At 42.4% G+C, this 15,632-nt stretch overlaps 1 protein-coding gene across 10 annotated transcripts in view; it reads right to left on the minus strand.

Moving 5' to 3' along the window:
- TTC13 (tetratricopeptide repeat domain 13) overlaps positions 1–15,632 on the minus strand; it is a 75,461-nt gene that overhangs the window by 42,437 nt on the left and 17,392 nt on the right. For 9 of the 10 annotated variants that reach the window (XR_004278869.1, XM_032313716.1, XM_032313720.1 and 6 more), the window contains 2 exons: positions 12,470–12,545; positions 8,876–8,946 (listed from right to left, as the gene is read on the minus strand). Coding sequence is in view for 9 of the 10 variants with exons in the window: in XM_032313716.1 (XP_032169607.1) it covers positions 8,876–8,946; positions 12,470–12,545 (147 nt within the window). In the remaining variant the exon portion in view is untranslated. Of the gene's footprint in view, positions 1–8,875; positions 8,947–12,469; positions 12,546–15,221; positions 15,311–15,632 lie in introns of all 10 variants that reach the window. The other variant, XM_032313721.1, reaches the window with a different exon arrangement.

Below are 15,632 nucleotides of genomic sequence, written 5' to 3' on the forward strand. Positions count from 1 at the left end.
CACCGGGGTGGCTCAGGTAGGTAAGTGTCTGCCTTCGGCTCAGATCGTGATCCCTGGATCCTGGGACAGAGTCCAGCATCGGGCTCCCGCTCTGCGGGAAGGTTGCTTCTCCCTCTGTTTATGCATAAGCATGCACGCAAAAATAAATAAAATCTTAAAAAAAAAAAAACAACAATAAGAAAAGAGACTCTCATAGAACAGTACCAGATGAGGCATTTTATAGACTAATCAATCTACCATTAAGTTGCAAATCTGAGAGACGGAGTCTGCCCACACTGCAGAAAAAGACACATCAACCTCAATGATGAGTGGATGAGACGGAATAGAGGAGAAGATGCCATATACTGGAAAACAAAAGACTAAACAGAATCCAGTACACCTGTAGCAAGGGGCAGACGGATGCATCACTGGCCCCAGCCTGGCCAGCAGACCAGCCCATCATGTACAAAAATCGGAAAAATTCAAATAAGTAATTACAGATCTCTAACTTTTCTTGAAAAATCCAAATATGCAACAAAGATAAGCCCACATTTTTGCATTCTTGAATGAAAAAAGAAAAAACAACTAGAGCTAAGTACTGGCCGCCTCCTTAGATGAGGGGTGTGCATTCATCTGCATACCGGAAGCCCACCCCTCACCCATCACCTCTAGGTCATGGCAATGTACTTTGCTCATTTCGGTCACTGCCCTGGCCCTACACAGTTCTCTTCAGAGTTGTGATCTAGAACTTACACATGACTGGTATAAAAGCTCCATGCTATTCACTAAGTGGAAAAAAGCACAAGCTAATAGAACTACAGAGGAACAGCAATTTTATAAATAATACTTATACATGACTGTGTGGGTGAGTACATATACAGAAAAAGGGCTTTAAAACACTAACGGTAATTTTCTGTTGGGAGTGAGATTGCTAGATGTGTTCCCATTCTACTCACTACACTGCTGTATGCCTTTTCATGGCTTTAAACAAACATGCATACATTCATAATCAGAAAAAAGATGTTTTAAGTAATACACACCATATAAAAGAAATTGTTAGCACAAATAAAAATTTTATCCAAATAAGTAGTTGGAATATTTATTATAAATTACAGAAAATTTAGAAAATGAAGAAAAGCACAAAAAGGAAGGTAAAGGGCAACTAATCATTCTGCCACACAGAGATAACACTTAAAAACATTTTAAATATCCTTCCTGGCTTGGGAAAAAAAAAGGCAGAGGATGTCGTTTGGAAGGAGAGGGATCCGGGTACAGAGGGAGAGGAGGAGCAGGAAAAACAGCGACCCGATCACAAAATAAAGTGAAGACTGACTTCATGTGTTTCCACAGCAGTAGCACCTGACAGGAGACAGAAGAGTGTCCAAAAGCCCCTCTTCCAGGTTGGGGCAGGGGGCAGTGAGCCCACATGGAAGACATTCTCTAGTGAGGGGAACACCTCCTCTCAAATTTGTAATGTCTCAAAATAGACTACTTAAGAAGCTTTCCTCCTAAAACAAAAAAAAATTTATGATGACCAAGGGGTATATCGGGAAAAAGTGTACCTAACAAACCTACATAAACAGTTCTTCTACTGAAGGGGCATCTACATACACCCCATGGCCAGAGCCAGCCACTAGGTGAGGGAGGGTCATCCTCATCTCCCCATCGACATGCCTACTCAGGAGATCCCAACAGTCTCAATGTACCTGCTGCCTCTCCCCCTCCCAATGCACTGCCCTATTGGACTCCTCCCTCACCCACTTATGCTACTGCAACCATCTTAACCACGTTCCCGTTCCTCCCGTCCAGTCTCCAGACCCACACTAAGAGTCACCTAACAATGATGTTCGATCAAGTTACCCTGGATGAATTATTCCTTGGCTCTGCAACACCTCCAACAGCCCCATTCAAACACGTTTTTACTCTAACCCACGGTAAAACTCATTTTACGTTGTAACCCAGTACACACACATATATATGTACATAATGCACGCACACACACACACACACACACACACACACATCAGGAGCACTAAGTCAAACCTAGTCTTACTATTTACACTGCAGCCTATTTTCTATTCTAGTGTATTTCACTTTTTGAAAAGCACTAGTCTTCACTTGCCAATCAATTTCAGCCCCTACTAAAAAGGTTGCAACTCACAATTGGAAAAACAATGAGGTTACATCTAAATGCTTTTATAGAAAGTACTGATCATTTTCCTGCCTTACGGTTGCATCTCATCTCCTTCCACTTTCCACCCATACTTCATACTCTAGAAATCAGCACTACTTCACAGCTCTCTGGACACAACATGCTCTCCCCGGCTCAGGGCACAGCCCACCTGCCTAGAATATCCACCTGCAGCCTCAGCTCCAACACTACCTCTCCTCTGACTCCTTCCAGACTCTCCTGAAAGGTAAATAGGCCTCAGTTCCTAGGTAAATGGGCCTCGGTTCCTCGGTTCCTAATGTCTGTATGTTGTACAGACATTAGTCACTCAGTCAACAAATATTTACTTAGGGTCAGTTATTACCATGTCCGGTTCCACATGCTAGAAATACTATAGTAAGCAAAAACAAGACAGAAGGCAAGACTCTTGTCTTCTTGGAGCACAGCCAGAGAATCACAAATACAAATGCAAAGTTAACATCTGCAGTAAGTGCTGTAGTGGTAAGTGGTACCTTTGGAAAATGGCATAAAGATTAGACACGGTTAGGAGGGCTTCCCTGAGAAGTACCGGGCTCAACTGTGTCGGGGGTGAGGGAAGCTCAGAGCAGCTGGTCCAGGCAGAGGCGGCCCAAGACAAACAGGGAGCATAGGATCTGCTCCAAGACAAGGCTGAAGAGGTAGTCAGGGACCTTAGTAAGGACTTTACTCTTTAACCTAAAAGCAACAGCAAGGTGTGTGTGTGTTTCAAGTGCCCATGAATGGATGGCGTGCATGTATGCGAAGGGTATGAAGTGATGAGGCAGTTAACAGGGCTGTGCCAGACTGGCAGCTAGCAGTGGCGTGGCTGGGGTTTGAACCAAGCCAGGAGAAGTGGATGGACGCCAGGGGTACTTGGAAGGTGTCCGGATGGAGGGGATGCTGAAGGAAGCAGCACACAGATGTGTGGAGCAGGGGCACTCATGCCCGCCGCGGAGAGCGTGCCACCCACTGACGTGGGCAACTCTGGAGCCGGACTGGGATCCTCTCTCACTTATGGTCGGGGTGTGCAGGGATCCGGGGAGGACACGCAGTTGAGTTGGAACCTCTTAATGGCTAGAATTCCATTAAGGTAGTTCTCTTATTATTCGTTATTTTGCATTTGCACTCTTGTCACCCACGGGCACACAATATTGAGGCAATGTCTTGTCATGTTTGGCTCTGCGGCCTCCATCACAGTGCCTGACACATGAAGTGTCATATATAACAGTTCCTAGTCAGCCACAGACAAGGGCCATTTCCGAGGCGACTGAGGAGATCTCGATGCATGTTAAAGACTGTCAGATTGAAGTCAGCTCAGCCTGGCCTGCCCTTCTCACAGGAGAAGCAAGCAAACGACCTGGACAGAAACGACGGGGTAGTCATTGGTGAAGAGCCAGATCCGGGCTTCCGTAAGGCAAAGGTGTATGACGGTGTGCCCCAGGGGTGCCTTCACTTTGCTGGACAAAATTTTAAACCTTTAGGAAACAGCCATTCACAACTTTGCAACAGTCAAAATATCTGAACACTGACAACTTCCCGTGCTCAGCCATCATCATTTCAGCTCGGGCGGTTCTACGTGTGGCCCCCTCCCGGCCGAGAGCCTACCATGACCCTACAGTGGCCTCCTGATCCCCCCTACGTGGTCTCATCATGACCACAGCAGCGCCTTTCCATTCCGCCAGTGACAGATAACAAGTCGCATCAACCAGGAAAAGAAATAAAATCTATTATTTAACAACAACAGTAAATGATACGTCCTATGCTGTTGAAAAAAAGTTCTCAAAAGAAAGAATAAATGGAATAAGAAAACCTAAATCAGAGAAAGATCTGTAAAGGATTGCTGTGGTTGTTATCTCAGTCGTAATCTAGTGATAAGGGTTCCTAAATGTAGATGGTGGATTTTATTACTTTCCTTGATTGATACAGCTTTATTACTTTATTTTATCTGTCATCGGCTTTGGATGTTAACAAGAAGTCAAAACTCTTTATGAAATGTCATAATGAACTATACTTTCAAATAAAATCCAGTGTCTATTTCTAAAAGCAAATTGGGCTCAGAATATCCATTTTTCAAAAATACTTTTTGAGTATATACATCTAACAATATTTGCATTTTATCAAGTGTTCAGAAATTTTTTCAATATTGTAATTTTATCTTTTTCTAGTGTTCCAAGATTCACTGTTTATGCACCACACCCAGTGCTCAGAATTTTAAATGATTTAAATGAAAACTAGTATTTTAATCTTCCAATCTTACCTACTTTATGCAAATGCAAAATCATGGTATAATACAACAGTTACCTTATTGGAGTCATGTCCATTAGATGTCTCATTTCCCAAGACATCGATCTTTTTACATCCAAAAAGGTCTCATTTACTGTCCTCATTATACCATTTACACAGTGACTTAAATTTTACAAATATTTATTTTTCGACCAGCAAGGCTGGCTTTTTGATTATAATTCAAAAGTCACTGAATCGAAGACAAACGAACTCAAGCGAGCCCCTGCACAGCGCTGGCAATGAGGAGTCAGGTTTGCCCAACTGGCAGACCCACGCACCTAATTACAAGAAGGATGTTTACAGATCGTAGGCAGAGGCAAGTTCACATTTTGTCTGCTGATGTAAAATAATAAACACTTTTATGAATTCAGTTCTACCCAAATCAGATGAGCTCAAGTTCACACAATTAATAACAAAGGCCTCAGTCGATTTTTGCACCACTAATGTTACCAAGCCCTGCCTGGGGACCAAAGCAGCATGGCAGCTGGGGAATGTCCCGCTTTCCCAGAGCACCGTCGTCACTGCACGGACACCGGAGGAAGGACAGTGATGTATAGACAACACGAATGCACAAGCTTTTCAATCACAAGTTTTCAGTGCAGTCTGACACATCTATTACACTTGAAGCTGTGTTCAGTGAGAAACCCTGAGGAGCATTTCTGTTTCCTTTATACATGTACTGCATATCCCATAGTTAAATAACTACTCAAACACAGCTCACAACAGCAGAGACCAGGGATATATCGTCTGAGTTTGCTCCTCGTGGTACAGCTAAGACAAAAGGAAGGTTTCAGAGCTTTACAGCAGAAGGTCATTCTGGAATTCTAGGCAGCCCTCACGCACAGATCCCAATGTCACACTAAACGATGTTGTAAAAATGGTGACTCTAATACAAGCCAAGCCCTCATGGTTCCATCAGGTATGCTGCGGCATACTGGAGTTCCTGGGCTGTCCGAAAGATAAGTTTTATCAAGCATATGTGAACTCAAAAACCCTGAAAAGTTTGTGTACCAGGGGCTGCCACTGCAGAGCTGCTAGAGACCACCGGCTGGCTTACAGATCGAGAGTATCAGCAGGTGTGTGGGCCCCACAAGCAACAGGAGGACACCCGGTGGCGGCGGGCTCTGCAGTGGTACTTGGGCCAGTCCAAGGACAAAGAGGGCAAGGCTGCAGGGTGATAGCAAACTGCTCTCCTGAACCCGGGCCATGGAAAAGCAATGCTGGGACAAAAACCTATGTCATTACCACAAGAAAGAGTTCCACTGCATTTGCCCGTGAAAGAAAAGGAAGCACAGTCAGATGTGAAATATAACCTGAAGAGACTGACTTCTGCAAAATCTGATTCATGGTACGAAAAGGAGTTTTGGTCAACTGGGGAAAGAGCACTAACTCTTCTTCGGACACCTGCTACTCCCTACTTGTGCGGTTTCCTGATGAGATCGGCTATCAAGAATTCGATGAAAATGGAAAGCTCTTAAATAGGAATCATGTGCATCACTTTTGAACATAAAACCTCAGTCCTGGAAAAACAGGACTGAGTTTCTTATTAAAATTTTTGAACAGGGGCACCTGGTGGCTCAGTCAGTTAAGCGTCTGCCTTCAGCTCAGGGTGTGATCCTGGGGTCCTGGGATCGAGTCCCTCGTTGGGCTCCTCGCTCAGTGGGAATCTGCTTCTCCCTCTTCCTCTGCCCTTCCCCCTATTCATGTTCTCTCTATCAAATAGACAAATAAATAAAAATCTAAAAAATTAAATTTTTAAAAAATACTTTATTTATTTATTTGACAGAAAGAGAGATCACAAGTAGGCAGAGAAGCAGGCAGAGAGAGTGTGGGGGAAGCAGGCTCCCTGCTGAGCAGAGAGCCTGATGTAGGGCTCGATCCCAGGACTCTGAGACCATGACCTGAGCTGAAGGCAGAAGCTTAACCCTCTGAGCCACCCAGGCGCCCCTAAAAAATTAAATTTTTTGAAAAGAATTTTAGTGTATTTTATCAATCTTTATTATATATAATATATATATAGTTATATAACACAAAGAAAATGTGACAAATTTTCACTGAGCTCCATCCAGATGCGTCTAAATTTGGTCCTGTGTTTACTCCCAGGGTGATGCAAACAGGATTATCTACCTGTGTCATGATGTGGAAAAGGCTGCGAAGTACCAAAATAAAAGGAGAGAAGACAGAAATCTAAGAAAAGCACCAGCAGGACAGAAAAAGGCACTCTTGGTTCTTCATCAAAATATGTTACTAAGTGGTCGCCCAGGCTGTCTTCTGTGGGCCGGAAGTATTTGAACTTCGGCTGCTCCCCATCCTCTGCTCCTGCCCCGTCAACAGCTTACATCAGCAGAAAAGGAGTCCCACCTTATGAACCACACATTCTCAAAGAGAAATTTCCCACTTAAAAGCAACCCATTGTATTGCAGACTGATGAACATGATCTATCAAATTTCAATATTAAGACCTTTTCTTGGCACAAAGAGAGAAATTCTGACCTACTTTCGAATGCAGTTGCAAGAGAAAGAAGTTTTACAACAATAAACGGACAACACGAGGGACAGTACAGAGCTATTAAAAGCATAAGATTAGAAATACTGAGAAAAATTTACAGTATAAACTCCAGTGGAAAAGTAATACAAAATAGCAGACATTCAAATCACGAAGCACAAATGCATACTTTGAAAAGGTCAAAAGCAAAAAACTTCAATAATGGTAGAGTGGCAGAATTAGGAAATTTTTTATTTGGGGTTCTTTCTTTAACATTGTTATATTCCCTTCAACTGCAACGATAATATTTTTTAAAAAGTTGAATGCACTGATAATATATAGGCAAGTTCTCATCATTTTCTGCTATTAGTTGCCATACATTAACCAACATTTCTCCTATAAATGTACCAAAACCTCCCTGCCAAACCAGGGCCGAGTGTTAACTGTGTGAAGTGCTTGCTTACCTTTTTAAGTACTGCAATGCCTACCAGAAAGGTGATTTGTAAAACTACTAAGAATCTACCCTTCATACTTTAAACACTGCTGAAGACTGTCATTCCATACAAGCACTCAAACACACAACTGTTTGGATCTGGGGACTTTGAAGTCATCCCTAAAACTATCTCTGTGACTTTTTTTGGGAACAAAGACAGAATTGTCAATATAATTAATTCTATATTTAAAGAAAAAAAAGTAGAGCAGGAATTAAAAAATTAATATTTTTAAATGAATTTTACCTGCTGGATTGTAAATTATCTGTTTGTTCTATGAACAGGAATTTGTTAGAACGGTGCTTTGAGGAGCTAAAATTAACTGAGCACTTATTATGTGCCAGGCATTAGGTACTAAGGACTTTGTCAATTCTCAATTGAGATATTTGTAGAATATCTCATTTAAACCTAACAAGAGGGGTGCCTGGGTGGCTCAGTGGGTTAAAGCCTCTGCCTTCAGCTCAGGTCATGATCTTAGGGTCCTGGGATCGAGCCCCACATCGGGCTCTCTGCTTGGCAGGGAGTCTGCTTCTCCCTCCCTCTCTGCCTGCCTCTCTGCCTACTTGTGATCTCTGTCTGTCAAATAAATAAATAAAATCTTAAAAAAAAAAAAAAAACTAACAAGAATAGTTTTGGAGGTTATGGTTATTATCTCCATGAGCCAGGAGGTAAAATAACTTGCAAACAACCAGTACAGGGCATTAGAACATGGGTATCTTCAACTCTAAAGGTCACATTTCTTCACTGTAGTCTACTGTACAGACTTATCGACAATGTATCGATAATGGTCTGCTCCACAAGAACACAGCTAAATAAAGATAAGGGGTATAAGGCCAACAATGTTAGGCTGCATTACGGGTCTCCCCTGCAACTCTTAGACCTTTGTTCAAGACTTTTATCTTAATTTATGCATTTTTAAAGCAGCCATCCATCAGGAAAGGGTCAGTACTTCTGCTGAAGAGTCCCACAGTTACACTTTGGTGAGAAACAAATCCATGAGTGGAACCATGCAGATCAGCTCCTGCACGGAAAGTAAACATATGGACGTCCAGGAACTTCCAGCACCCACGTTTTATGGGAGATAGCATGGTAGAGAGGAAAGTGAACTAAGCTAGTTTTTGGTTTTTTTCTTTTAAACTGCACTTGCGTCCCCTGTCTTCCAGCTGATGGTTTGGTGGGCGGGGGGGGGAGCAGTGTGGAGACTATGAGCAAATTGCTTCATCTCCTTTGATCTCATTTTCCTCATTTAAAATAAAGTTAATACTGCAAAGATTAAATGAGAGCACTGTTTCAAGGCCTGCGCCAACAAAGTGCTCAGTCAGGGCTAATTTCCTTTACCTTCTTCTATGATCCTAAAAGCAATACATTCTTGCAGACTCTAGCCACGCATATGTCTGTATTTCTGTCGTAACCATCAACTTGAAATTTCATAATTAAGAAGAAAAATTACCTGAAGCATTGTTGAAAAATGTCTTATCGCTTCATCATAGAGTCCACTGCCAATCAACACGTAAGCAATAGCTATGAAACAAAATACAAAAATATGAAAGGAAAGAATGAAGGCTCGCCAAGCAGAATCAGTAAATAAATTCTTTGCCGAGTCCTAACAGGCAGCTCCGAGGACCAGAAGTAGTTAAAGAAAACCGGGAAGTTAATAAGATGTACTTGAATGCTTCCACCACTTGGCACCTGCTATCAGTCTTCCAGTGCTCTCAAGAATTAAATTATTAAAGCCATCTATAAAACATTGCCTACAAGAAGTAATTATCTTTTTCTGGGTCCATCACTCACTTTCAAATACAAATAACCTTTGTGATGTTTCCTCTCGATCTATCAGAAGAGCTAGTGAGGAGCCTGAATAAGTCCAGAACATGGCAATGTGATTTTACTGCGACAGTTCCAAGAAATACCCAAACAGCACCACGGATCTTAGCCTCTGGGGGTGCTGAACTTACTGCCAGTGACTGAGTTACAAAAGCTGAGGCTCAAATTAATACATATTAAGAGAATGCGTAATTCACACCAGTGCAGTGCAATAGTGGTCTTTTTCCTACTTCTTCTGTTCAAAATATAGTCAAACACTACTCAAAATATACACTAAAGATGAATACACAGTTTCTGATCAAATGGTGTCAGTAACTGGTATTTTGAAATTCGAGCCATGACAACCTCTTAAAACACAGCAATAGATGAACTAAATTTTTTCACCTGTCCAAAATGCAATAAATTATTGGCAGTCTAGATTACATTTCATCTATATTACATTATTATATTATTGGTAATCTAGATTACTTTTCATATATAAAATTTACCCTAACTCCTTAAATCTCCAAATATCCCCGAAAAAACTGTATTCCTCACTCAACACAATACTATTTTGATCATATTTCTTCACAAAAAAAAAGCCTTTATCCCAAGACTCCAGTCCTAGAACCTAAGAGGTGTTCAAGGGGACAGACAACTAAAACTTCTTACTGGCGTGAAGAGCTGAAATGTCCTGAGAGTCAAAAGGAGTAAAAACATTCCATGCAGAAAGAGACTTAGAGTGTCCCCATAACTAACCTGAGAAAAATAAACTTCAGAAGCACTGAATGTCATAATAAGACAACAGCTTTGGGGGCATTCTTCAAACTAAAGAGGGCTGGTTTTGTCACAATTTGTTTAAAAAGATAAAATTAAGGTCAAATTCATATTTGGAATGATACGAATGGACCCCATTCAGATGCCTCAGAGAACAAGAAGAGCAGAGACACTTCTGGTGGGGGGGCCAGGAACATGAGCAGTCAAAATAAGTGTGACACGTGTGTGCGTGGCACTCTGTCCATTTCCATGTAGTAATGATCGCAGGGAGGCAGGTACAGTTCTTATCCCCGTTCAAAGTCAAGCAGATGAAGCACAGTACAGCTGAACACGACTGAAGGGAGACAAAGGACCCAGGCTGCCTGCTCTGGGACCTCCCCTAACACACTCCCCTGAAATAAATCAAGTCTGTACTGAAACTGCTGTGTGCTGGGCTAGACGGCAAAAACGGTTTGAATTTCTGGATGATCACATAAAAAGGGATGGAAACGCAGACGCGACCTTCTTTGAAGGCAGGAAGATGGCCATCTCTCAGAAAGCCAGGATCTGGGCTCGGGTTCTGGCTCTGCTACCCAATAGCAGTGTGATCATGGCGACCTCAACCACTTCTCACCTCTTTCTGGGTCTTGCTTAACAAGCTTCTAGGACATCTTCTTACATTCCTTTCAGATCTGAAGTTTTAGAATTTTCCTAGCTCTCTCCCCATAACCAGTATAAATATCTACTGAACAAACAAATGAATAAGTGACCCATAAAAACGAATATAGTTTTAGGGCATAAATATTACTGTACTTAGGAACATGTTTAAATTGTTCTCCATGGCTAGGCTGTTGAAGTCCACTTAAATAAAACCAAATGCACTTTTCAAATCTTTCTATCTAAAAGTAAACACTTTTTCAAGAAAAACGCAAAAGTACTCATTAAAAAAAAAAAATCCAAATCTTGCAAAACTATAAAATAGCTATTAGGATCTAAATTTTGTTGTAGAAGTCCAAAGACATAAAGAAAGCACTGGAGGGGCGCCTGGGTGGCTCAGTGGGTTAAAGCCTCTGCCTTCGGCTCAGGTCGTGATCCCAGGGTCCTGGGATCGAGCCCCGCATCGGGCTCTCTGCTCAGCGGGGAGCCTGCTTCCCCCTTTCTCTCTGTCTGCCTCTCTGCCTACTTGGGATCTCTCTCTCTGTGTCAAGTAAGTAAATAAAATCTTTAAAAAAAAAAAAAAAGAAAGAAAGAAAGCACTGGAACTCTCACAGAAATCATTACTATCCAGCAATTCCACATCTCCTAGCAACGTGTAAATTGACAGAAGCTGCTCTTCCAAGGAAAAAATATTGTGATATGGAAGATCCTAAGGCAGCTTAGGGCCTAGAGGTCTAGCAGGATTAGTCTTAGAGCACAGAATAGGCCTGGCACATCCTGGGCTCTTAATTCAGGACATAAAAAATGAAGACGCTGACCAGAACCCAGGCACCTCGGAAAAGACAAATCTGATTTCTTAACAGATAATTAATTCTCAGAGCCTACTCAAAGAACATCACCAAAAATTGATTAATACTTTCAAAACAGTCAACTCTTAATCATCTGCACTAACAGAGCAAAGGAGCCAATACAAGAAGTGCTCAGGAATTTTTTTTTTTTTTTTTTAGTAAGCTCTAGGTCCAGTGTGGGGCTTGAACTCATGATCAGAAGTTGGGAGATCTACCAACTGCACCAGCCAAGCACCCTGAGGTGCTCCGCCTTAATATAAAATGCACATGGCCACAGAAAGGATAAAATAATTACATGTAAATCAGATAGAAAAGAATTTCCAAAGGTGCTTCAGGCCACCAGGCAGGAGCAATGCTTCTGTGAAGTCTGTCCAGATGCCCTCTTCAGTCCTGTATTCAATTTTGTTTTCACTCCTTCAACAGCGAGCTGACCCGACAATGGGCAAGGCACACCCAGTGTGTTTCAGACCCTGGAGGAACCAGCCTGTTTGAAAACAGGCCCCCAGCAAGACGAACTACAGGACCCCTCTGCGGATCCGAATGAACTCAACCTTTCCACACCCACAGTAAAATTAACTTATACCTGGCTATTTTATTACACAGAAGATTGCAGTAGGTGTGAGTCTCCTCTGCTTTCATGTCTGTGTTGTTCCTGTTCAATGACAGCACAAGTTACCTTTAATCAATGATAAGCATGCCTAAGGACCCGTTACCATCATTGTTAATGTCCAGAGAAACACAGAGGTTCTTACTGATCATTTTCTCCAGACCCCGTATTTTCAGTATTTCCTATTATACTGACATGTAACGCACCGACCTGCACAGGGTTGAACGCCCCACCCAAGAACACACGGCTCATGCTGGCCAGGCCCACGTCCGTGTTCTTTCTCCCCCAGCACACTGCTTCCCTGCTCGGCACTGAATCATAAAATCTAGGCAGATGACCCAGGCATGCTCCCTCCCTCAGACTGAAATCTCACCTAGCTCTTCGTTTGTGCTGTCATTATCTGTAGCAAACGGGAATCTCTTTTGTTCTGCAATTGACTTGGCCTGGCTCTGAAAAAGAAACAGACGAACATACATTTTAGCTTATTGCAGATGAAGACAAGGTTTCAAATGAAGACCTGCATTTTTTAAAAAAATTAAAGCTCCATGGGACGCCTGGGTGGCTCAGTTGGTTAAGTGGCTGCCTTCGGCTCAGGTCATGATCCCAGCGTCCTGGGATCGAGTCCCACATTGGGCTCCTTGCTCAGCAGGGAGCCTGCTTCTCTCTCTGTCTCTGCTGCCACTCTGTCTGCCTGTGCTCGCTCTCTCTCTCTCTCTGACAAATAAATAAATAAAATCTTTAAAAAAAAATTAAAGCTCCATTGGATTGATATGGAAAAAAAGATTCACTTTAATAAATACCGATCGTGTACTTCATAGCTACGTGTACCACATAGCTTGTGGTGTGACTGATGTGTTTCCTCCCCTAGCATTAGTGGATCTGTTTCTTTTTTTGACTTTTTTTTATTTGAGAGAGGGAAAGACAGAGCGGGAGTTGGGGGAGGTGTGGCAGAGGGGGAGGGAGAGGGACAGAGAAACTTAAGCAGACTCTGTGCTGAGCTCAGAGCCCGAAGCAGGGCTCAGTCCCATGACGCTGAGATCCTGACGTGAGCCGAAACCATGAGTCAGGTGCTTAACCGACTGAGCCACCCAGGCACCCCAGTGGTTCTGTTTCTAAGAAAGAGTTTCTTTTCACTTCCACGGGGACTCATCCTGCCAGCTGCCTCATAATCCTTCCACGTTTGCAGAAACTATTTAGTGACCTCGATCATGTTGCAAAGATCACATTCTAGCCATCAGTCCTCCCATGGGGCTGGATGACAGAATGCCGCTTTTTAAACTAAAAATATTTTAGAAAGAAGAGCTACAAATTGTACGGAGATGATGCCACCAAAGGACCAACACAATCTGACCAAGAAACAAGCCGTTCTAGTGAAAAAGCACAGCAGATGAACACCTCCCTCCTACTGAAGACAGTAAATCTGCCTACGAAGAAATTATACAGACATACGCACATTTGGCAGGAAAGCTAAAACAAGAGTGGAAACCAGGGGAATACGAAGTAAATAAGTTCGCTTAGGAACTGGAGTGATTTTATAGGCAGTACTGGTCTACTGTATAATGACGGCTCTGTAGTGTTTTGGAGACAAATCATGTCTGATACAACAGCTGTCCCTTCACCGGAAGATTCAGCTGGTGATGCTAACTTGTGATGTGTGTAGTTATAGGGCACATGTTAATGTGATTCCTCCACACCAGATTCGCCTAAGACATAATTAAAACGTGTACACACACAAGAGACAGCAAAAACTAAGATAGAGATTGAAGATTTGTGGCTTTTGGCAAAACTACAGGATTAGAACCCAGTGACATCCCAATTAACCGAGTTCCTCTTTCTAAAAATGCATAGTAGACACCTATAGGCATACATTAGCCAAATAATTTTACATGAGATGCTCTTCCAACTACTGTATGTGCTCTTCAGCTAATGACTGGTGTTTATTAGCAGTAATGAACTGTGGCCCCTTGCGCTTCACTGAGTCAAATAACAGTAACAAGGCATTTCCATTTAAACACCCTGTACTCTCAAAATCTAGTCTATGTTCAGATACAGTGTGGTATTTAGTACGCCTATAAAACGGGTCAAGAAGAAATCAGAGAGGAAGGCAAAGCATAGGAGACTCTCAACTATAGGAAACAAACTGAGGGTTGCTGGAGGGGAGGCGGGGGATGGGACACATGATGTAATGAGCATTGGGTGTTGTTTGCAACTGACGAATCACTGAACTCTACACCCGAAACTAGTAATACACTACATGTTAATTCACTGAATTTAAATTAAAAAAAAATACGTAGGTTAGACAGGTCAAGAAGAAGCTACCTCTGGGGTTAGAACACGAGTTAAAGCCTATAGGCCAGAAGGGCATCCCAGGTCAGCAGGATGCTCACTTCACCCCATTCAGGACCCCAGACAAAATGAAACATCTGAAAATTCTACCGGCAGATTTAACAACATGTGAAGACATCACAGTGCATACTTCCGGGTGTGACCAGACATGAGACTTTCCTCTTTGTCAGATGGTCACAGATAAGCACACAGAGGTAAAAGATTTTCCTGCTTAATAAATGGCTTAAGAGCCCAGAAAAGGAGTCTATGAATAATGCTTTTAGTGCTTAAAAAAAAATCCAGTATTCAAGCAGAGACGCCCATTTGCCAAACCTTTGTGCAGAAAGATATGGGAAGGCCACACAAATGAAATCCCATAAAAAGGAATCATTTACCAAATAACATCAAGACTCTACTGGGGAGCCTATCTGAGCTAAGTGCTTTTATATTATTAGAAATTAAAACCTGACAGAAGTGGGCAGGAAAGTATAGTATGGACAAACTGACTTCTTGATCAGATTCTTTCCCACTTCTGACCCCAAATCTATCGATACCCTCCGGGGACAGTAGTGAGAAGCTGTGACCAAGGAAGTTTCTGCACGCAGCCCGACTTCCCTTGGGCGACTAACTCCAACCCAACCGTCAGGTCCCTGCTTACGTTTCCATTACTGAAAACTGTCCTACCTGCTCCCCCTAATTTAAGGGAGATTACCTTTTGTGTAATTATTGGGTTAGTGCCTAGGAGTCGCGAGCATAGGGACTGAGGCTAGCTAGCTCACTATGGTATTCCCAGTACTTACTTAGCACAACGCCTGGCACATAATAGGTGCAAAATAAATATCTGGAGAATTAATGAAGAAATGAATAGTCGGACTCCCATATTTCCAACCTAGGGAAAATGAAAGGCCAAGATTGATGAGCTTTCTCCCATAGGTTACTGGCTAGTGTCATCTTAAACTAGAAATGCAACACATAGAAAATATTTGAACTCCTGTCAATAAGAAGGTAGGTCCCTAATAATTCTAAGAATCTAATCATCTATCCAAGGTGGGGATCACCCAATTTCTACTTAAATGCTTTTAGTGATGGCCATCTCAGTACTTTACAAGGTAGCGCACTCTGGTTTGACACCAGTCTAACTGAAGTTTTTCCATATATCAGGTTGACTGCTAAGCAGTGAACTAGGTAAAACCTGTTGATCATTCTCTAGC

Source organism: Mustela erminea, chromosome 14 (assembly GCF_009829155.1).
Source record: "Mustela erminea isolate mMusErm1 chromosome 14, mMusErm1.Pri, whole genome shotgun sequence".
Lineage (NCBI taxonomy): Eukaryota > Metazoa > Chordata > Mammalia > Carnivora > Mustelidae > Mustela > Mustela erminea.